This window comes from Miscanthus floridulus, chromosome 6 (assembly GCF_019320115.1).
Source record: "Miscanthus floridulus cultivar M001 chromosome 6, ASM1932011v1, whole genome shotgun sequence".
Classification (NCBI taxonomy): Eukaryota; Viridiplantae; Streptophyta; class Magnoliopsida; order Poales; family Poaceae; genus Miscanthus; species Miscanthus floridulus.
In genome coordinates, this window is record NC_089585.1 from 120,438,880 (window position 1) to 120,463,541 (window position 24,662).

Consider the following 24,662-nt stretch of genomic DNA (forward strand, 5'->3'; position numbering starts at 1 on the left):
GGGGTAAATAAACCCTAAGTATACAATGTACTCGCAAGACTTACCCGACTAGTGGGAATAATTTCCTCACTCCAAAGGATATGATAAGCTTTATGGTTTGCTAGGTTTCCTTTTTGCAAAAAGCATTACTAGTAGTGAATCCTTATGTATGTGTTTTATTAGCAGTTATAATTAGTTCATTACCAAGCCATTCTACATAAGTACATGTTCTACTTTCAAGCAAGAGTTGAGCAATTAGATCCATTCATCCCCTTTTGTCTTCCAATTCTTACTATGGTGCTAGACCATAGCCAAGCCATATCGTATCACACGGCAATTCACTAACCAATGTATCCTAGCTGGGTACCTCGAAACACACGCACCGCTTGTACCCTAGGCACAAGCAAGACCAACCCACCACTCTCCTGTCAAAGGGTCTAGGTCTCCATCCAAACTTGGACTCCAAGCCTCCACTCCCGAGTCCTAGACTCAGTGTGGTGCTTAGACCACCACCATCCCTGCCTCTAATCAGTCGGTTTAGAAAGAGCTAGAACTCATGACAAGAGAGCAACGAGCCTTCCCGCTCCCATAAGCAAGTATGTGCTCAGGATAATAAGTCTATGACCTAACTACCATCCACAACAACGGACAGTCCTTAACCAACATGGACAGGGAAAAAAGTGTAACCAAGCTATGCCCCGTTGGTCGTGGGACACAACCTATTACACTCACCAATACCCGTACCATATCCCTACCCAGTCTCTATTTCCTTTCACCATTTTATCATGAGAGTAATAATAATCACCAATTATGAGTAATGGCAGGTTACTCATGCTACTGATAGCCTAAGCATAGCAGCTACTCGACCTATGCTAGTAGGACTCATAGGTAGGTTTATCTATGCATGAAGTTTCAATATAAATCCTGTAACATAAATGCACATCACACACACACACACATATATATATATATAGTGATTATTCAAAATAAGGGTTATGCATCGAGGCTTGCCTTAGGCAGGTGGATTGTCAGCTATGTCAGTCGTCGGTGGCTGTGGGGCTTCCTCCTATACGAGAACCACCTCCTCGATCACCTCAACGTACTCCTGCTCTCCGGCAACCACGAACTCCACCAACTTATTATCTACATGCATGCAATGATGATGCAACACTTAATATTTTAGCAACAACAACTCTTAAAATAAGAATACACATGCTAAGCTACTAAGCTAGCTCTAATGACTAAGATACTAAGCTAATCATTATCTCTACCAAATAAATTTTAAGCTCACCCTACAAGTGCTTAACTTTTATAAACAAATATCATGCCATTATTCCTTTAGTCTTAATGGGTATTTAGCTACCATATTAAGTAGTCTATTCTAGGGCTACAAAAATTACAGTGAGCACATAATAATACAATGAAGCTACTATAAAAAAATTAGTATTTTTGCTATCACCAATCTACCACAAAAATTCCTACAATTATTAATCGAAATAATACTAAACATCTCAACTATTTTAATGCTCCTTAGCAACCACACAGATATGTATGAACTAACTATACTAACAGGTAGACAATGTTTTTGAAAACCTAACAAAATTAGTTTCATAATTTTTAGGTATCTACATTATTTTATATTAATTACCAAAGTTCAGCTCACAATTAAAATGAAAAGCTATTTCTATTTTCCACGAAAAAGATAAACCGATTTTGGTTCAACGCGGCCCACGCGCGAAGGCGGCTCGTGACCACGTGCGCGCAACGTCAAGGCAGGCCCAGCAGCATAGCATAGCTATAGGCGCGTAGCATGGTGATGCGATGGTGGTGGCAGCGGCGGCGGCGCGGCGCGGCACGGGCGTAGAGACAGCAACAGCACCAGCGATAGCCACGGTGGCAGGGGTGGTCGGGCGTAGAGCGGACCGGTGGCCTAGCGGTGCGGTAAAGCCGCGGCAAGGCCACGACGGCCATGGCCAGCCTGTGCGCGGCCACACACGCATGCACAACACAACCGCACGGCGACACGGGTTGGCCACGCATGATGACCACGCGCACGGCGCCAGACAACACAAAGTTATGACGTGCACAAATTTTAAAGCGCTGATCACGACGAAACTATTGCTCCTAAACCTAAACTGGCTTCACTACACTCAAGATGGCATATGGAACTACTAAATCGAATTATAGCACTACACCACTCCTTATCCTAATCTCTTCAAATAAATTGCTAAACATAGCAGCGTCTAGCTGTCCACAGACTTAGAAATTTTCTAAGCGTTTGAGCTAATCTTAATTTCATATTGCATTTCTAAGCTACTGAAAATATTACTTAGCAATATTCTTTTTCAACAACAAGTATTTCATTGTTATCTATAAAGTTTGCACTTTCAACTTTATTTAAGTATCACACACATGTTCTATAGTATTTTTACTTAAGAAAAATTGGTTTTATACCCTACTTGATATGCATGAAGCATCGAACCAACTTTTGTTTAGCATTTTTATTGATCATTATGAGTTATAGAAATTGATCTACACACTTCACCACATGTATTAACACACAAGTATGATGCTCAAGACACATTTTAGTAGATGATTAATGGTGTAACACCGAGGGTGTTACACCTAGCAAGCACATTCTTCACATAGCCATTAAGATCAGAAGCTGCTCGATCCTTGGGATTTATTGTGTGCCTGATTAGATTGTTCAGAATGTAGTAGTAGCTCTTCAAATCACTAACCTTACCATCTGCACTTCTCATGTCAGTCCACATATATGCAATGTTGTGGATCTCAGCTCTAGCCTCATCATGAATATAAGTGAAGCTCCGCTCCTCCTCTTCAAAATCAAGGATCTGGTTGAAAGTCACAAAGTCAATCCTATAATGCCATCCCTTAGTCATCTAGTGAATATCATCAGTGTAGATACCATAGAAGAAGGTGGCATAAAACTAGGCTAGCACTTCCTCATTCCAATTGTACCGGAAGCTCATGATATCGGTGAGGCCAAACAGCTCACAAGCCTTGATCACTTTATTGAACTCAGGCTCATTCTTCCCCTTCATCTCCTTCCAGTCAACATACTACATCTTGACAATCTTTGACTTTTTGGAGTTGAAAATCACTAAGGAATAAAAGTTGGAATGAAACTCATTCCGAAACCTATAGTCCACCCCCAAATCCTTTGGCTGCTCATAAGGATTGTTCTCATGTGCTTCTTCCACCATCTTTAGCTTTCCCGCATAGTTGAGCATGGGATGAGCGTGTGTGTCAACAAGACGCCTCATGATCACTTCCTCAGAATACTCTCTGATGTAATCTCTGTCAAACTCCTCAAGGTGAGGTGGAGTATCTAGGCAAGCACCTAGAGGAATGGTGTGGCTAGCCCTCTCTAAGTTCTCCTCCTCTAGGATCAATTGATCCTTTCTCCCCCTATCACTAGCATCCCCTCTGCCTACTGCACTGATGTTGCCCCCTATGGTTCTACCACGACCACGATGAGACATTTTCTTGTCATGAGGCTCGGTCATCTTCCTCTTCCCCCTCTAGTCATCTTCACCTTCAGAGGAGATCTATGCAAAAACATAGACCAAAATGAGAAACTATACAAATGAAGAGTAGAAGTTACCTTATAAAGCAAGTTAAGTACTCAAGAAGAGTCAACGTGCAAGTGAGGGAAGCAGCTGATGTGGTACTGCCCCTAGATGTCCAGCACTATCGTGCCTGGAAGTGGCACTGCCACACCAACTATTTCACCAAGACTACATTTTGCATCTTCTTGTCTACTAAACTTACTTCATGATTTAACTCTCAGCCCACTATACAATCTCAACAAGCATAGACATGTCTGTCATCGATTCATCTAGATACGATTGAGAGAAAGCCTAGTAATCATGAATCTTAGCATTGGGAGCTGAGTGAAATAGATAAAGTGAGCAACCATCGAACTAAGAGTTTAGCACTGCCAGCTTTGCCATAGAGGTGTGGCACTGCCATGCTGAGGGTGTGGCACTGCCATAGCAGTTAATTTGGCTCCAAGGTTGAATCATGATTTCTACTTCAATCAATCCTCAAAGCACCATCCAAACTACTATCTACTTTCCTATCAATCATCTAAGACAACTAGAATCGACACATTGCATAGATCAGGAAGGATTAGGGTTTCACCTTTGATTCACGCGGATTGAGGAGGAAAGAGATGAAACGGCTTCGCCCAAGAGCTTCAGTGGCACCGGTGACATGGGAGGGAACCGATGGACGGCAGTGCCGGAGGTGGTGGCAGCGCTAGACAGAGGCGGCGGCGGTGCTATCGCCCATGAGAGGAAGAGAAGGGCGATGGCGTCAGGTGAAAAGTGAGAAGAGGGTTACCCTAGGGCCAGATGAAAAGAGTTGAGTAAATGGGCCCCCACGGTAACTGTTGTCGTGGGCTGAATTTCGATTGAAACTCAAAGTGTGACACTGCCGCATTCTACCCGCGGCACTACCATAGCGCGGCACTGCCATAAGGCAGGCGTGGCACAACCGCACTCTCCAAACCAGCAAGATTTAGCTACTAACTAAACAGCTATATATATATAGGATATGGACATATATCTCAAGCATACTATGATCAACATCAAATAATCAATACAAACAACGATCATAATACACTTGTTTCTTATGATAAATTATTTTGAAGCACAATATTTAAACTTTTCCAATTCATTTCTCCTATCCATGCTAGTTCATCAATCAAGGTGTGCAATAGTTCAAACCATGTTACGAGAATCAAGTATATTTAGCTCACCACGCAAAGCACAAAATCTTGACTCATCGAGCAACTTAGTGAAGATATCAGCCAATTGCTTTTCGGTGCTCACATGGTGAATTTTGATATCTCCTTTGGTTTCATGGTCTCTCAAGAAATGATGTCTGATATCTATGTGCTTAGTTCTTGAGTGGCTTACGGGATTGTTCACGAGCTTTATGACACTTTCATTATCACACAAGAGTGGGATTTTAGTGAAGTGACATCCAAAATCTTGAAGAGTTTATGTCATCCAAAGTAGTTGAGCACAACATACACCGGCTGCAACATACTCAGCCTCGGTGGTGGAAAGGGCTACACAATTTTGCTTCTTAGAACTCTAATACACTAGGGATCGTCCAAGGAATTGACATGTCCCCGAGGTGCTTTTTTGATCTACTTTGCAACCGACGTAATCGGAATCCGAATACCCAAGTAGATCAAACTTAGAGCCCTTAGAATACCACAAGACAAGGTTAGGAGTGTGTACTAAATATCTCAAGATTCTCTTAACAGTCACTAAGTGGCACTCTTTCGAGTTAGCTTGAAATCTAGCACACATGCACATACTAAGCATAATATCAGGCCTAGATGCGCACAAATAAAGTAGAGAGCCGATCATGGAGCGATATACCTTAGTATCCATGGCTTTTCCTTCATCATTGAGATCTAGATGTCCATTGGTTGGCATGGGAGTTTTGATAGGCTTAGCATTCACCATGTCAAACTTCTTGAGCATATCATGGGTATACTTCATTTGGCTAATGAAAGTTCCATCCATCATTTGCTTGATTTGAAATCCGAGGAAGAACTTTAATTCACCCATCATGGACATCTCAAATCTCTTGGTCATGATCCTACTAAATTCCTCACAAAAAGAATGATTAGTACTACCAAATATTATGTCATTGATATATATTTGGCACACAAATATATCTTGGTCGACTTTGTGAGTGAAAAGGGTAGGATCGGCTTTGCCTATTTCAAAGCCTTGTTTAAGCAAGAATTCCTTAAGGCATTCATACCATACTCTTGGTGCTTACTTAAGGCTATAGAGCACCTTTTGGAGTTTGTAGACATAGTTGGGAAACTTGTGATCTTCAAAGCCTGGTGGTTGCTCAACATAGACAAGTTCTTGAATAGGGCCATTGAGAAATGCACTCTTCATATCCATTTGATATAGCTTGAAGTTGTGATGAGCAACCAATCTTGCTTCGTTCCTTGTCACCACTCCATTGTCATCTTGCTTGTTGCGGAAGACCCACTTGGTGCTAATGACATTGGTATTAGGTCATTCCACCAAGGTCCACACTTGATTTCTTTCGAAGTTGTTGAGCCCTTCTTGCATGGCCATCAGCCAATCTGAGTCTCCAAGTGCTTGTTCTACCTTAAGAGGTTCCAAAGAGGAAACAAACGAGTAATATTGGTAAAAATTTGCTAAATGTAAACGAGTTGTTACCCCCTTTCGAAGACTCCTAAGGATGTTGTCAATAGGATGACCCCATTGTATTTTTTGCCTTAGCCTTGGATGCTCAAAGGCCGCTTATTCATCTTCTAGACCTTCATCATTTTCTTGCTCAAATATGGGATGTAGGTCTTGTTCACAAGCTGGAGTCGAATCAGTTGTTGCTGACTATGTAGGTGCGGCACTATTGCTCTCAAGTGCGGCACTATCGTGTGCAGGTGTTGTAGTAGGTGTTTGCTGCTGTTTAGCATTAGGTACGTTAGCAGAAATTAGTGCAGCAGCAACTTGAGGAACCTCCATTCAGTGACTTCAACTTCTTATGGTCTAATATCACCAATGGCCAATTGCTTGATAGCTTCACATGGTGGAACGTCCTTTCCTACAACACTTGAATCTACTTGCTCCACTTGAGAGCCATTAGATTCATCAAACGTCATGTCTATCGCAATCTCAACTCTCCTGGAGGTTTTGTTGAAGACGTGGTAGGCATGCTCATTTGATCCATAACCAAGAAGAACACCTTCATCAACTTTAGGTGCAAACTTAGAGGTTTTGGGTTTCTTGTTAAGTATGAAACACTTGCACCCAAATACTCTAAAGTAAGACACCTTAGGCTTGTTACCGGTTAGAAGCTCATATAAAGTTTTCTTCAACTTCTTGTGTAGGTAGAGGCGGTTGATGGCTTGGCAAGCGGTGTTGACGGCCTCACACCAAAAGATGTCCGACATCTTATACTCATCTAGCATTGTCCTTGCCATATCATGAGTGTATGATTCTTTCTCTCTACTACACCATTTTATTGAGGGGTGTATGGAGTTGAAAACGCATGCTTGATGCCCTCTTCATCAAGAAATTACTCAACTAGAGTATTCTTGAATTTGATCCCATTGTCGCTTCTCACTTTCTTGATGGGAAGACCGGACTCGTTTTGAGGTCTTCTAACAAATATCTTCACCTTCTCTTGAACTTGGCACTTGTCATGCAAGAACCCAAGTGAAATGGGAATAGTCATCAACAATAACAAGACTATATTTGTTACCCCGATACTTAGGTAGGCGACCGGTCCAAAGAGATCCATATGTATTAACTCTAATGGTTGCTTGGTGGTCATTATGCTCTTTGGTGGGTGAGGTACGCCAACTTGATTTTCGGCTTGACAAGCGCTACAAATCCTATCTTTCTCAAAGTGAACATTTGTTAGTCCAAAGATGTGTTCATCTTTTAGAAGTTTGTCCAAGTTCCTCATCCCAACATGAGCTGTTCGGCGATGCCAAAGCCAACCTATGCTAGATTTTGCCACTAAACAAGTCTCAAGCTTAGCTTTACTTTTGTTGAAATCAACTAAGTAAAGCTTGTTCTTTAATCAACTCATAAAGACAATAGAGGAATCCTCCCTTCTAAAGACTTCCACACCCTTATCCGTAAAGAGACAATTATAGCCCATCTCACACAATTGAGAAATGGACAACAAGTTGTAACTTAACAAATCAACATGTAATATATTTGTAGTTGAATGCTCAAGGGTTATAGCAACTTTACTGAGACCAATCACATCCCCCTTTGAATTGTCTTCAAAGACAATATTTTTATTTGAGTGCGTCATCAGGGAATATGATGAGAACATACTTCTTTCTCTGGTCATGTGATTTGTATATCCTCTATCAAGCACCTAACTTGATCCACCAGAGGAGTATGCCTACAAAATAAGTTTAGTTGCTAGATTTAGGTCCCCAATTTGACTTGGGGCCTTGCATGTTAGTCACAAGAAATTTAGAAACCCAAAAAAAAGTATTCCTATATATATTGGTTTCCTTTCCAACATATTTGGCAACCACTTTTCCACTGCTATTGCTCTTCAAAACAAAGCATGATGTCAAGCTTTGTCGAGGTGCATAGATCTTTGGTTGATAGGCAGACTTGTTCTTATTGCCCCACATTGATTGCTTAGGCTTCTAGAAACATGTTTCTGCTGGAACACCTTCTTCTTGACCTTAGTTTGATCAGGAATAGAATTGGTAGCCTTCCTATTTTTGCGGGGTGTGGCACTGCCGCCCTTCACCACAGCATTGCCACTGCGCGGTACTGCCGCTCAGGGACACTACACTGCCACAGTCTGTGTAGGCTGATCTATACCAATTTTGCCCTTCCTCTCAAATTACACACACTCATAGCCATTCGCTATCATTCTTCCATTTGTCTTGGCTCCTTTTGTGTGTCCAAGCACATGCTTGATTGAGGGATGCCATCCTTAATGGAATTGTGGCCCTTCTGATTCATTATTCTTCTTGTCATTAGATTGGGTCTCACCCATCCACCCTTTTCCAATGATTTCATTAAGCCTAGCAATCTTCTTTCTCATAGCCTCCATGTTTGCAAGGTTAGTAAAATAGGCATTCAAATTAAGATTAAAACATTTTCCACAACCTTAACTAGTGGAGGGAGTTGAGGTTTCCTTTGTCTTAGGGAGATGTGAGTTGCTATCCCAAAGAATGCCATATTGCATCTCAAGTTCTTTGTGCTTTTCAACCAAGTCACAATACTTTTTCTTGATAGCTTTATTTGCTTTCTTTGTAATAGCATGGTCATCTTGCTCTTTGGCCAAAGCCTTGCACAAGGATTCCACCTCACTTCTCTCTAATACAAGAGCTTCTTTGCTAGCAATGTAGAGATCCTCTTGTTGGATAAGAGTCTCTTCTCTAGATTCTAGCTTGGCTTGGACACTCTCTAAATCCTCCATTAGCTTAGTGATGAATAATTTGGTCTTTCCATCCAAAATTTTAGTTATCATATTTATTTCTTTATCACTAGATTCATCATCACTAGATCTATCACTAATATCACTACTAGAGATATCACTAGGAGGTGGAGATTTGGCCTTCGATTTGGATTTTACCTTCTCACGCTTTGCCATGAGACAAATGTAAGGGAAATAGTAGTCATCGTCAGACATGTTGTTGAAGAGCCTTGGCATAGGGGATGACTTGTGAATAGCAATGGTTGTAACCTTCTCATCCTCCTCACTTGTGCTCTCTCTAGTTGAGTCCCATTCATGCCCAATATGAGCCTCTCCCATGTACTTCTTGCTCTTTCTATGGTCGATCTTCTCCTCTTTCTTGTCCTTCTTGTATTTGTTGTCCTTGATCTTATATGGACACTTGGCAATGAAGTGATCGGTGCTTCCACAATTATAGCATGTCCTCTTTTTCTTGTTTGGAAAGTTTCTCTTCACTACCTTGTAGCCTTGCTTCTTTAGCCTCTTGTGAAACCTCTTCATAAAGAGAGCAACATCATCAACCTTCTCATATTGATCATCATCATTTTCAATTTCACTTAAAGATGATGTGGTTTCTACTCTTCCTTGGATTTGCTTGATTGCATTGGGCTTGCTAGTTGAAGCTTGCTTGTTGATCTTGGACTTGCTTGTAGAGCCTTGCTTACTTGATTTGTTGGTCTTGAAAGCTACATCCTTGATCTTGATGCCTTCTAGCTTTGCTTGCAATTCACCAAGCTTCTTCCTCTCATTTGCTTCTTCTCTTTACATGTCAAAGGTCAAGATCCTCTCAAGTACATCACTTGGTGTGAAGTACCCAAACTTCTTCTTGTCTCTAATTAGAGTCACTATGGTCTCATTTCTTGAAGAATAAGCCTCCAACATAATCTTGACAACTTTATGATCATCTAGCTCATCATAACCATAGCCTCTAATCTTGCTCACCATCGTCATCAACCTATCAAACATCTCTTGTTGCTCTTCTCCATCCAAGATTACAAACCGGTTGAGCTTTGACAACAACAAATTAATTTTTGCCTTTCTCACTTTGTCAACCTCTTCATGTGCTAGGTGCAAAGTGTCCCATATTTGCTTGGCAATATCAACCCAATCACTCTATTGTACTCATCACCATCCAAAACACTAAGCAACACACTTGTGGCTTGACCATTGAGGTGAATGATTCTCATCTCTTCTAGTGTTGGGTTTTTGGGATTAACCGGTGGCTCAAATCTATTGCAAATAATCTCCCAAATGCCGAGGTAAAGACCTATAAGATAGGCTCTCATCAAGTGCTTTTACATGGCTCCCATTGAAATGGGGTAGCTTGCCCACGGGTACATTGATGAAAGACCTCCAATCATGGTTAGTCATAGGTATAGAAGAGTAGTTAAAGGACACGGTGGTAGATTTGTTGTTGTTGGCTTTGCCCTTTCCTCTCTTCTCCTTCTTGTCCCCCTTCAACACCTGGTAGGACTTATCATCATCTCCATCTTTAGAACTACTTGATATGTCACTTGATGATGCATTTATTGCCTTCTCTTCTTCTTCCTAGCTTCTATCCTTCTTCTTCTTCTTCTTCTTGCTTCTCTTATGAGCTTTCTTTCTTCTTTTCTTTGCTTCTTGTCTTCTAACCGTTGTTGCTCCTTCTTCCTCTCTTTTGCTTCTCTTTTGAGCTTTCTTGCCTCCTTCCTTCTTCTTTTCTCATGTCATTGAGAGCTCTTTAAGCATCTATAGCCTCAAGATGTGGTAGCATGATGTTGCTTGCTGTTGATGTGCTCAACTCGCTGTTGTCGGTGTCGACATCCACCGGCTTAACACCACTAGTTCCTTCTTCGGGCTCCATACCTCATGTGGTCAAGCGCACATGAGGTAACCTGCTCTGATACCACTTATAGGATCTCTGGTTAGCCTAGAGGGGGGTGAATAGGCCTATCAAAACAAACACTCAAACTTTCATCAAATTTAACTTACGGCACTACCGCTCTGACCTCGTGGCACTACCCGACAGCAGCACTACCGAGCTAGAACAGCGACACTGCCGCACCTATGGACAACTTCAAGTCATAGTTCAAAATCATTGAATGTAAACTTGAATCAGAGAAATTTCTTAGCTTCCTATAGGTATGAGATTCACAGATCGAGAGCTAAAAGTGGTAGGAACACAACACACAAGTAGATTGACCACAAACCCTAAAAATCACCTCAACAACAATATGAAATGCAAATGATATAAATCAAGCACAAGGTGACACGATGATTTAACCCGTGGTTCAGCTCATCACCAAGGCTTGCCTACGTCCATGTTGTTGAGGTTAGCCACTAAGGCTTAGGGCTTTGCAACCCTTCCTTGTTCTCAAGTCAAGAGACTCAACTCTTGAGATGAGTGGTGAGTTTACTAGCTTCAAGAGATGGTTACAAACCTCCCGGAGCTGCCACATAAGTTGGCAAGCTCCACGGGCGACGCTCTAGCCGGCTAGGAGTAAAGCTCCAAGAGTAATAAACACAACTGCCGGCTAAAATGTAAACCAAGTGCTCTTTTGAGTTGGGGAATCAAATGATCTGCTCTCTAATTGAGTTTGGGACCTTTTTCTCTTAAAGATTGATGGGAAAATCAAGGGAGAATGCTTGGGAGCTCAAGGTCACCAATGGAGGAGAGAGAGAAGGGCACTCTTCTATTCTTGGATGAGTTGAATGAGTGGGAGAGATAAGAGAGACGTTGGGGAGGAAGGGGAAAGGTATAAGTACCCCCTAGCCCCAACGGTCACTTAAGTCATGGCAGTGCCTCTCTCCAGGTGTGGCATTGCCGCACCAAGCAAGACAGCAAGGGTAAGAGTGATGTGTTGGCTATCTTGGCTAAGTAACTGGGGATGTATGTGTAAGATTGAGCACTTGGTAGCACATGTTAGCTTAAGCATTGTGTCCCCCTCTATAGTATGGCTTTTCTTATACTCAAATTCAAAGTATAAAAGAATTGAAACCTCCTTTGAGTTTGAAGTCATCAACATTTGTAATTGGGGCTCCTCCATTTTGTGTAACATCTTCGAATATAGATTCTCTGTTTGTCATCTCGATAAATCTCATTAGTTCTCTAATTGCATGGTCATTATCACCAAAACCCACAATTAGGGCTTGATTGCACTTTCACTCCTGCTCCTCCTCCGTGCGCCCGTCTCGCTGCTCCTGCCACTACTTCGCTGCTCGCACCTGCTCTGCCACCCGTTTGGCCTGACGATGCCGATAGGCACCACCATCGCAAGGAGAAGTGTCAGGCCCTGGCGCACTGCAGCGCCTCGATGCTGACGGTGGAGGAGGCCGCACTGAGATATGATGCATATTGCAAGCTCACATTTCAAATGTTTTAGATATTTTAGAGGTATGTTGTAAGTGTTTCATACGGATGTTGCAAAAGTAGATCGGGATGTTGCATATATTGCAATGGTTGTACACGCATGTTGCAAGAGTTTGTCTCCAATGTTTCATCTGCTTTTCAGACGTATGTTGCAAGCGTCTTTATTTGGATGTTGCGTATGTTTTCACACATATGTTGCAAGTGTTTTATCTGGATGTTGTATATGTTTTGCAATGGTTTTCACACATATGTTTCCACACATACGCTTGGTACCATAATAAAAACACATCACTTATCGGCAATATCTAGCGATCAAAGACACGACCATTGTAATGGATTAAATAAAACATGAAGCATGCAAATTACCATACTTTCCTAGGTGCTTAGCTCCCATCCAAAGTACTGACACATGCACCCCCAACTTCTTTTTATGAAAGAAAAGGATGGACATAGAGCAATGAGTGCATGAGAGACGAGAGCAGGCATAGCACATTACCATTGCTGGAGCATAGGGGATGGGGGCGGATGCCGCTGCATTGGGTGGCGGGAGCAGTGGTGCCAGAGCAAGGTGGACTGGCACGTGGAGGAACGGGCCCGGCGAGACCACGAGAGGGTCTTGTGTCTGTGTTCAACCCTATCACTCATGACAACTCGTCGTGAGACGGGTGTGTAAACCTTCTAAACTTCTTCTTAATAAAACACATGACATGCACGTTCTTGAAAAAAAAAGACCATGGGAGGGCCGAAGACGGACTGACGCTCGGCAGAGGACGGCAGCCGATGCTAGGGCACTTGGCAGACTCAGAAGGCGGAGTATGGAGAGGAAGCCAGGAAGAGGAACAGTCGAACAGGGACGAGCGTCGCGCTCGCAATCGCGTGTCCTATCCACGTGTCATCTCTCTTCTCTATGCTGGATTGCTGGGCCAATTAGAGGTGTACACATTTGGCCCAACTCCTAGAGCCAGGCCAAAAAAGAACATAGATGATCGGTGACTCGGTGAGGATACTCACGGTGCGCCGATGTGATTAGCCATTTTCTGCACCCCCAGAGCTGATAGGGCATAGCATCACCTACTTGCTCGCTGTCGGCTGTGGCCCGATGGATCCCGTTAAAGCTTCCACAGCTTGGGGGGCCAGAGAATTTGTTCACTGTGGCCACGTTAGAGGCATTAGGGTCATTAAAATATGTGCTTGAATTAGCAAACATACTTTGTAAAGTACTATTTTTTCATCCCTTCAAAAAATAAAGAGTTAAATGCACCAAAGATCCATTACTTGTGAGGAGGTTTCAGTTGGGTCCATCAACTTCCAAAGTGGTTTTTTGGGTCCATCAACTTTTAAAATGGTTCACTGTAGGTCCATACCTATTTATTTAACCTTAAATTCAAAGCACATTTGTAGAAAACCCCCTACCTTTATTTATCTTCTACGCGCTCACCCTTTAGTCATCATATGTAAGAGCTCTTGCTCTACGCGCCATTCCTGTCCAGCCCCGCCATGGCACCGGTCGACGACGACAACAGCGCCGACACGTCGTGGAGCGCATGCCACACAACGCTGTTGCACTTGAACCCGGAGCCGAAGCCGATCTGCCACACGCGGTGGCCGCGTCGGACTCGGCCCTTGGCCTTGGCGTACGCCAGCTCGTACCACAGCGAGCTGCTGCTGGTGTTGCCAAACCAGTGGAGGGCGCACTTGCTGGGCTCCATGTCTGTGTCTTGCAGGCTTAGGCTATGCTGCACCTCCTCCAGCACCGCGTGGCCGCCGGCATGCACACAGAAGTGCTCGAACGCACGGTGGAAGTCCGGGATGTAGGGGTGCATGCCCTTGACGCAAAACACGCGGCGCATCATCAGGGACTTGAGGAACTTGAGCTACTCGCTCAGGGGCAGCACCAGGGGCCCAGCGTGGTGATGTTGGTCTTGAGCGCATTGCCGGCCACCGCCATGAGCTCCCGCGCCAGGGAGACGCCCACCTTGCTGACCTCGTCCTCACGCTGGTACACGCAGTTGAAGCACTCGTCGATGGCACCCTTGTGTGTGCACACCGTGTGGAGCAGCCGGTACTTGGCTCGCCCGGTGTCCACGCGCTTGTTGGACAGCAGCGCCGCCGCGCCGCCCATGTGGAAGATGCAGTTGGAGAGGAGCATGGAGCGGTTGTTGCCGAAGTACCAGTTGAGGGTGATGTTCTCGGTGCTGAGCACGACGGCGTACGAGCTCGAGTTCGCCTGGAGCATGTCCTTGGCGAGGTCGATGGCGATGAGGCCGGCACTACACCCCATGCCACCGAGGTTGAACGACTTAACGTCCTCGCGCATCCTGTAGTGGTTGATGATCATGGATGCTAGCGACGGCGTCGGGTTGAAGAGGCTGCAGTTGGCGATGAGGATGCGCACGTTGCGGCGCGAGTCGATTCCTGTGGACTCGAACAGCTCGTCCAGGCACCCGAACATGATCGCCTCCGCCTCCATCCGCACCTCCACCATGTTGAGCCTAGGTGGTCGTGCCTAGACGCTCGGGGGCAGGTACGTCTCATCTCCCAGCGCGCCGCTGCGGGGCCGGACAGGAAGGGCTCATCGGCGGGGACCTCGGGTTCGTGCTGGACCTGGTGAGGAAGGCTAAGTCGGCGGTCATGTACGACTACCTGCTGTCGGTGGCGGACCTGATGGTGCTCACGGGGCGGTCGTTGTTCGCGCTGTCCAGGACGTACATCGTGTCGGACGTCATCCACGCCGGGTTCCTCACCAGGTCCAGCGCGAACCCACGGTCTGTAGTTTGCAAACCGAACCGAATAATCCCAAAGTCATGTAAACAAACTTGTAGATTGCTTCTAGCTCTACAATTTTTGTTACTACACCTTTCGCTGGATCGGGCTGGTTTGAGAGTTTGAGGGAGCGGAAGATTGAGTTTCAGCTTGTATATTTGAGGTGGTATTAATCAGTTCATTCAGTTCGGAAATTTTGAACGTGGCCGACTGTTCAGAAGCTTGCTGCCGCGTGGCCTCGCGCGCTCGGTCGGACAGGAAGGGCTCACCGGTGTCGAGGGCGGTGTCACGCTGCTCCAGCGCATAGGCGTGGGCATGGTGCTCTCCGTCGTGGCCATGTGGTGCCGATGCCTACAGCCTCATCGATCGACGGCCCCGCGTTCGCCGAGGTGGAGGTGCTGGGCCACCTCTGGCACCGCAACATCGTCCGGCTGCTGGGGTGGTGCACCGACGGCGAGCACCTCCATGGCGTCGAGGCGGGTCAGCGCGGGGAGACGCGCGAGCCGGGCGTGGAGCGGCCGCGGCCGGACCTCCACAGCGCGGGCGGCTTCGGCCAGCGGGCACCGCGGCCGCGCACTGGTGCGTCACGGAGAGGAGGAAGAGCGGCGGCTGGAGGAGGGCGCTGGGAAGCGAGCTGCTGGTTGAGCCCGCATGGCCACAACAGCGGCTCACTAGCGCGCCCACAGCAGCGACGGCGGGCGCCACGGAGCCGTTCGCGTACGTGACGTGGTACGGGAAGGGGTTTTCTCCAAATGTGCTTTGAATTTAAGGTTAAATAAATAGGTATAGACTACGGTGAACCATTTTAAAAGTTTATGGACCCAAAAACCCACTTTGAAAGTTGATGGACCCAACTGAAACTTCCTCACAAGTTAATGGATCTCTGGTATATTTAACTCTAAAATAAATGAACACTAGTTTCTCTATGGGTTCGTCAGAAGGCATTTGGTTCACATGACACCATTCTTAAGAACAACTCCAGACAAGTCCAGCAAGATCTCTCAAACTAGACCTTTACTTTTGATTTAAGGGCCTCCACTACTCTTGAGGGTTTGTTTTTTTACTCAACTTCAGAAAATGCCCTAGCTTCTTATGATAGGTAGGACCCACCCGTTAGTGAGTTACATTGGTATTTTATTTTATTTTTCTTCCACTATTTCCTCTTCTGGGTGCGAGGCGAGTTGCAACGGCAAGGGCTGGAGCTCGTGCTTGGGTCAGACGAAGGATGAGCCAGGCTCGGTGGACGAACTCCAGGGGCGGCCGCCCCAGCTACCGGCATTGTCGACGCAGACCTCCTCCTCTTTCTAAGCTCCGGCTGCCGAGTGCCCGACCAGAGTTATGCGGCCGCGACATGGCAACGAGCAAGCGCTGATAGTCGATAGAAGAAGATGACCCCGGCTGTTGTGGCACTGGGCCTATTTTTTGTCACTTTAGTTTAGCCCAGCAGCGGCCCATTGAAAGGGCAATTTTTTATCAACATTTCATAATCTTGTATTGAATATTTTAACCCCCTAAATGATTTCAATGAAAAAAGTTTCAACTATAAAGTTTTAGGTTTTGTCGAGCTCAACAATTATGATACATGGTTTGTCTCCATCCGAGACTATTTAAAATTTTCAAAATTTGAATCTCAAAATATATGAATTTGATTTTTTTTTTACAAATTCAAATAAATTTATCAACAACAAACTTGTAGATTGGGTCGGCTGCTACAATGTTGGTATGAACCATGTGAACATTCAAGGTGGTATGGAAATTCTAAATTTTGAATTTCAAAATATAAAAACTCACATATTTGGGACTCTAAACAATGTCACATCAAAAACTTTTTAACTATAAAGTTTTATATTTTATTGAGAACTACAACTTTGGTATATACCTAGCAACATGCCAACATCCAAAGTCGTTTGAAAATTTTGATTAAATTTTAAATATCAAAATATGAGAACTTAAAACAATATTTTGGGACTAAAAACAGTTTCAAATAAAAAAACTATCAACTGCAAAATTATAGATCACATCTAGGGCTACAATTTTATATGAAGTTTGTCTTGGTCTGACTTCATATGAAAAAGTTATGAATTATTTTTGGATGCATCTATTTCTAGAGGCACATCTGTTAAGATGAACGTCTCTGTTAATTGATTTCTATCGGCAGGCCCTTATAATGCTTGTCTCTATTAATAGCGATTTTCAGAGACAACATCATAAGAAGCTCGCTTGTATTAACGATTAACAAAGACGGTCACCTTAAGATGCTCACCTCTAAAAATGATCAACATAGGCGGACTTTTGCCTGGCCATTTACGTACAGAGGCGGTTACTAGACATACCGTCTCTGTTAATTAGAGAGGTTGTCTCCTAAAATCCTTTTGTTTAGTGACACGGAACAACAATGGCGATGCAATATAAGAAATAAAAACATTTCATATTTGATCTGTCACTGAATGTTGAAAGCAACACTAATTAAGTTGATTGAAATAGCATAATATAAGAAATCCGTTCACATTGCCTTAGGAAATTATTTGAAGTTGGCATGCGTGTAACGCGCGCGAGCTAGGAAAGAAGTGGATACGATTATGATGCGTGCTTCAACAAAATTATTCCAGTCTCTATCTTTTTAAGAGCAAAAACTATTCCCTACGCGCTTGCTCTCCTTTTCTGATGCTTACATCTTTTCTATATGAACCATTTGTCTGCAAACACTGATATAAATTCGTCTAGTTCTGTAGGCTTAAAGTGGTCCGTACATGCCTACTGTGAAACAGCCACACAATATATGAGTAAAATAGTGAGAAATCGAACATATCTCAACCTGCCCCACTTTTATTCTTCAGATAGTGAGGGCCCATTGCGTGGTGCGCTCTGCGCTGAAGGGAAGCATCATTCTACCAAATCACTAAGTTTGATCGCACTTTATCTTGTAATAATGGTTATCGCCAGCAAAAGATTTCAACACTCTGAGGCTTGTTTGATGCACATGTATCCCCCTCGGTCTATGTGTGTTGGAGCGTGGTTTGGTATGGAATACGTAAGTACATAAATTGCATTATTACTAGCAGAGTTTTTCGAACAATAGGAGCGTAATTTGTCGCGTGGACATAGGCCTATCAGGACTAAAACTTTACTTTGAAAATTATAAACTAATTGAAATGGCCATTTGTTGAGAATTACAAACTAATTGAATGGACATAGGGAATAATTCTTAGAGGGTCGACCACCAAGGTAATTGAATTTTCCTTGTGCTTTATTCTAATCTTAGCGGATTTTGCTTGACAGTTGATTGCCAAATACTATTTCCTTGGCAGCTCAGGGCTTTTTCTTGTTGGTTTTTGCCACCAAGGGAATTCTGGATTATGGTAGTGACTGCGGTTATTAACAAACATAGTTACACAAATTTATTGTCCCCACCCATTAACCATTATTAAACTGATGAAGGGGTGAACAAGAAACACACCAAAAATTATCAAACAGATTTCCATGTGTAAATGAATGCAATAATGTATTTTCAGTGGACCAAATGGAATAGAAGTTTACATGAGCATGGAGTAGAGGTGCCCTCTTTACCTCCACAGAGAAAAGGCTGTATAAATTTTAAAGCGTCATAAGTCTGCCGAAATAAGGAAGTATTTGAAGAGAGAGGCTAGCTGTTCATATCTAACATCATACCGTCGAACTGTACATTATTATAGGATCATACAGTCACGTTCTCAGAAAGAAGATCATATGTATGACCATATTTGTTCTGTAATATTAACCTCATCTATACATATGCAATAATTATGTCTTAAATGAATCTTTTGGTCAAAACAAGATGGAGATGCTTGCTGATTAGTGGCAAACAAAACCGAACATAAAATAAGGTTGCTTGCAAAATCAGGACAAGTACACACCTAACTTGTGATCTTGTAAATATTATTATATTTATAATTTATTCGTTGGTGTACTAACCAAGGTTTAAAATAGCGGGCTATTGCAAATAGCGGGCTATTGCAAATAGCGGCATCTTTTTTCCAGAAGCTATAAAGCTATAGCACAGCTATAGCGGAGCTATGATAGATAGCGGTTTTTAAGAAAACCATAAAAAAATCAAGTAATTATTTCATAAAAACACAAGAATCATGAAAATTACTGAATACAAATATGTTTTCAAGACTTTAGGAGTCTAGGGAATATTATTTAATATAGCATTATAGCACAATTTGTGAGACTCAAGTGTTCAATTTTCGAAAAGATCAACTTAACAGCAAAAGATAAATATATAATAAATAGATTGTCACTCTAAAAGCTAAAGTTGAAATAGCAGCGCTATTTTGAAGTCACAGCTAATCAATTTAGCGACGTTAAAGCATAATATAGTGGTTATAAACAATATAGCGGAAAAATAAAAATAGCGTAGCAGGAGCTCTCTCCAGAGGCTATAGCGGAGCTATAGCATTGCTATAGCCCGCTATTTAAATCCATGGTACTAACACTTATTTCTGAGTCTGGGTGACACTGTCATTAAAAGTGTAGTAGAATCTAAAGCTACCCACCTCTTTCTCTTCTACTCCCTCTGTTCACATATTGTAGTTAACTTTATTCTAACTCGAACATTTTTATCCCTGACATTCAATCTCTACAGAATTTACATATTGAGCAGCATGCTGATTATATATCATGAAAAGTATTTCTCATGGCGAATCTAAAAAACGTAGGAGTAATTCTAATTTATGATGTTAAATTATCACAATTCGTAGAAGTTGGTGGCCAGATATAGAAATGTTTTAACTTTGGACAAAATTAGAACAAAAATCTTGTCAAAATAGACAAATTAATTGAAGAGTATTCATAAAAAAATTAACATTATTAGTTATGTGGTACTTCATCCCAAATAAATCAACTTATAGAGTTATCCTAGGTCAAATTATTTTTAGTTTCACTGTAGCTTGGAGCCGATTTTCTCTCTCATGTTTTCTTCTCTACTGTAGCTCGGATACTGTAGCAAATTAAATTTTGGCTTCCCCAATGAAGCCGCTGGCTGTGAGAGGGAGAGAAAAATCTGGCGTCCGCTACATTGAATGAACAGTAGAATTGCAAGTGGGAGCCGGAGCCGTGCCAAACGGGCCGGCTTCAGCCTTAGATAGATTTTCTGTTCATGCAATCAAGTACTAACAAACAGTATCTGGGCATCCAATCAAAACAGTTACTGTACTAGCTACTATCCGATGTCCACCATAAAGAACAAGGCGACGATGTTGATGATGGTGGCTCTATATATGCACCACATCGTAGTACAGTCTACCACCTGCATGCTGTCGCCAAACCACACAAACATGATTTAAAATGGCATCATGATCATCGTCGATGAAGAATCCAATGATGTCTATCATTCCTGAGATATATTTTTTTTAGGACGTACTGAAAAAAGCTTAACATATATTTTTTGAAACAAAAAGGTTAACATATATTAATGAAGCACAGCCCCGTTCCCCATTTTTTTTAGATTAGACTAGTAGCTAGAAGATCGATCCATGATACCAGACATTGTCGACGAGGTGATGACAATGGGAACCTGCTACATGATTGCATGTGGTACTGTAGTACTAGACAGGCAAAATTGCAAGAAATTCAAGATTCCTACAGTAGTTAAGCCTTTGTCTTGCACAATACTCCGTATGGTGCAAGCCAGGGGAGGCTATATATACAGCAGGCATACTTGTAGCCGTCTATATGCATATAATTTCAGACAAGACCTGACAATTGTACACGTCCGGGCGGCAAGAACACGGGCCGCCTGTGATCGACCAGCTGCAGGACCCAGGAAGATCGAGTAGGATCGGAGGACGTCGCTGCGCCTCGCCGGTGGTGGCCGGCTGCACAGTGCGATTGCACGGTGGGGCCGGACGCGCGCGGCGGAGCAACGGCGACGCATGGCACCGACGCGCGCGGAAAGAGAGAAGAAGAAAAAAAGACGCTGATGGCAAGCAGCAGGCAGGCGGCCGGGCAGGCAGCCAAGTTGCGGGCTTGCGGCCGGGTACGGCATGCATGCCACACAGCGCGATACAGTGGCGGCACGAGCGCGGAGAGGCCCGCGCACGGGGTGATGTCATGCCGCTGGGGCTGGACACACAGGAACATGGAGGGATCACATACGTACAGGGCACGCGAGGGTGAGCAGCGCCTCGTCGGCTTTTCCTGATTCCTCCTCCCAGGCAGGCCAAGTGTGGACATGGCTAAGCGTTTGCATGACCCACACAGATCGAGCGAGCCCTTTGTTGACAAAGTGAGGGAGAAATAAAGCCTAAGCAAGGCCAAGGGAGAGACCACTAACCACTGTTCACCCTCGTCCTCGATCTCTTATTACGTATACATCTGAAAGCAATGCAAGCACTCGGTCAGAGAGGTCATATGGAAAACAATAAATGCTCATCAGATCAATTGGGCAACAGCTGAGACAGTACTGGATGATAAATTAGGCTCTAGGGAGATACAGTTATGTATTCATACTTATCTCTGGAAGTGACAGTACTAAACTGGTAGCTTGAGAAATATTGAACAAGAAAAGAAAAGAGAAAAGTGTAGTTAGACCGATCTACCGTTCAATTATGTGGAGCTAGCGAGGTTACTAGTTGAATTGTTAAGAGAGAGAGCGAGACAGTGAAAGAAAGAGATATTGAGAGGAGGCTTTGGCGATTATTGGCATGCAAAAATCCGCAAAAGGACCACGCGAACTGGCAACGGGCAGATGCGTGCGTCGATCTCTGGGAGAGGCAGAGACCAGAGAAGACGCAGTGCACGGCGGATCAAGCGGCGCGTGAGAAAGAGATGACGGCAGTCAGTGTGACAGTGAGTGAGTGGGCGGAGTGCACGTGTGGCCAGAGTCTTCAGAGCGCCTGCATGCCGTGCCATGGACCTGATGACTGATCTCCCTCAGATCCGTGCTGCATCCGCAGTCTACAGTCCATCCGCCGGCCGGGGACCAGGGCAGAGATCTCCTCCTCCTCCCCCGCGTCCGCGTCCTTTTCTATTTAAAGGTCAAACACTCAAACCCCTCGCGCATGGTGCATGCCTAGCCGACCGACTATCCCCTCGCACCCCTCCCTTCTCGTCGGCTCAGCTCGACGCCATTACAAACCACAAGAGAGTTACTAGCTGACGACGACACACGCACGCCTCTCCCTCCTATACATATACATACATGGTATAAATGTGAGCTGGTGGCTAGGTCAGGGACGATAGGTCGGACGACTGGGTCACGGAGATAGGGCAGCCGTGAACTGTAGCGGCCGTCAGAGGCGTGCGCCATGTGTGCCCTGGAGGGAGGGAGCACCGCCATCAATGCCGGCTTCGGGTGACTGTATGCCTCCCCATTTGAACAGTTCAGTTCATCCAACAGAAATCAATTGCATGATGAGCCACACTCATCGATCCGGTGCGGCAAAATTCAGCAAGAGAGAACGAACACGCAAGAAATGCTTGCGAAATGATAGACAGATATATACAGCATACTACGATGAATGTGGTTTTGAGTTCCACGAGTGCATCATAGCATGTAGATCCAGAATGCAAATTGTGCTGTTGATAGTAACTAGAAGCAAGTATATATATGCCATGCGAGGAACCATATATGCTTGGGAGATTTTTGAGCTCAAATGTTATTATTAGCAAGCTAGGAAGCCATGCATTAACATGGCTTCAAATCGTGCTTGCTTTACCAAGGATAATATATGTACATACGCATCAAATCAAGAACACATAGTTGCACCGATTAATAATCAGCCCATTTCCCCTTCGGCTACTCCAAATTCTAGCCATATATATACTACTGACCTAGCTAACAAGGGGGTGTTTGGCTACTCCTAAACTTTAGTTGTTACACATGCTTGGCACATGGAGCTAATTGTATAGTTTGCGATTAATTTGCGATACGAATCTTTTAAACCTAATTAGTTCATGATTTGACACTATGGTGGCTGCAGTAAACATGTGTTAATCACGAATTAATTAGACTTAATAAATTCATATCTCGAGGAGAGACGGATTCTGTAATTTGTTTTTCATGCGACACCGCGACACCCTCACGTACAGCTCCTAAATTTTAGTCTTCGGATCCCAACACCCCCTAAATCTGGAAGAAGAAAGATCCGAAAACAAGCTACAAAAAGGATGAAACCGCCGACAGAAAGAAAGATGCAAGAAGCATATGTGGAGCAAAAGTAGAATGAAAGCTCAAATCTTGCGATGCGGGAGACGGAGACGATAATTAAACAAGATCTGCAGGTCTACTGTACTGTACTCTCAAGTGGTGCTCGGTGCAGCGCTACTCCCTCCGGCCTGAGAGGCGGACGCAGCTGCAGCCCTGCTGCTCCCGCTCCCGCTCCCTCCGGCAGCAGCGGACGAGCTCGTCGAAGGCTCCGCGGCGGCCTGCTGCGCGCGCTTGCGCTTCTTCTTCTCGTAGGGGATGCCGCGCGCCTTGGCCTGCGAGTCGCGCACCTCGCGGAGGTAGATCCGCACGGCGCGCGCGGCGAAGGGGTTGGACTCGGGCGTGCCGCCGCTCTCCTCGTACGCCGCGCGCAGGCGGCCGATGAGCGCGTCGAGGGAGCCCCACGCCTGGCGCAGCGGGCACGGGCACGGCCCCGGCGGGGCCGGCTGGCCGTAGTAGGCGCACCCGGCGGCGTGCACCTTGGTCTTGCCGAACTGGTCCAGGTACCTGAGGAACTCGATCACGTGCGCGCCGCTGCACCGCGCCAGCGTCAGCGGCGGCCGGTGGTTCCGCAGGTACTGCAGGAACGTGTTCCAGTCCCTCCGCTTCTGCGACTCGTACCTACTCAGCTGCGCCGGACGCTGCGGCGCCACGGCCGGTGCCTCGCCGCCTGCTGCCCCCATGACCGACGACGGGCAAGGCCCGGAGGCCATGCAGGTCAGCAGGTGGGAAAGAGCTGAAGAGCGAGCGAGAGACTGACTGACTGAGTGAACAAGAAGGAAGAAGCGCAGCTGCGAGCTATACTAGCAGCTTGAGATATCAATCGAGCAGGCGATCGCGATGAGTGGACGCGCACCAGGGCGCGGGGTGCGCTAAAGCAGAGAGAGATCTGGGGGCCGCGACGGGGTGGATCGAGATGTGACGTTGGAAAGAGAAGGGGAGCGGGGGAGCGGAGTCGGAGAGCGACGGGGAACCGGGAACGGGGAGGAAGGGGGATGAATGTCACTGGTGAGGTGTTGTGAGCGGAGGGAGGGGTGACCCGCGGGTGAGGTTGATAGTATAATATATGGCATATCATCTCTTAAACATATATGCTCCTCAGTCTCGTGTAATATAGTGTATTTAAACGTAACATTTAAAAATTTATATAAATATAAAAAAATTAGGGGACAAGAGATAGTTTTGCATTAGATAGTATCATAAATGTGTTGTCATTATCAACTAATCTTCATTAATCACACCGATGATAACGTTTGATTAAAAATAAAATAAGGGTATAAGTGTCTTTTGTATTCTCCATATAGCCTTACTTCATTCTTTAATCAGACGTTATGTATCATCAACATATTAATGAGATTGGTT

General features: G+C 44.6%; 1 protein-coding gene and 1 pseudogene across 3 annotated transcripts; both read right to left on the bottom strand.

Annotated features, from left to right (window-relative positions):
- Positions 1–1,107: 1,107 nt before the first annotated feature.
- On the bottom strand, positions 1,108–24,300 carry LOC136456758 (protein G1-like7). 3 transcript variants are annotated; one of them, XM_066456719.1, is made up of 2 exons: positions 23,394–24,300; positions 1,108–1,122 (listed from the first exon to the last, which is right to left on the bottom strand). In XM_066456719.1, the coding sequence occupies exon 1, from the start codon at positions 24,011–24,013 to the stop codon at positions 23,396–23,398; it is 618 nt and encodes a 205-aa protein (XP_066312816.1). In that variant the 5' UTR covers positions 24,014–24,300; the 3' UTR covers positions 1,108–1,122; positions 23,394–23,395. The 3 variants fall into 3 exon arrangements, with proteins under 3 accessions (XP_066312816.1, XP_066312817.1, XP_066312815.1); XM_066456720.1 differs by lacking the exon at positions 1,108–1,122 and adding an exon at positions 20,394–20,409; XM_066456718.1 differs by lacking the exon at positions 1,108–1,122 and adding an exon at positions 20,436–21,469.
- On the bottom strand, positions 13,822–14,900 carry LOC136461129 (3-ketoacyl-CoA synthase 1-like; annotated as a pseudogene).
- Positions 24,301–24,662: the final 362 nt, after the last annotated feature.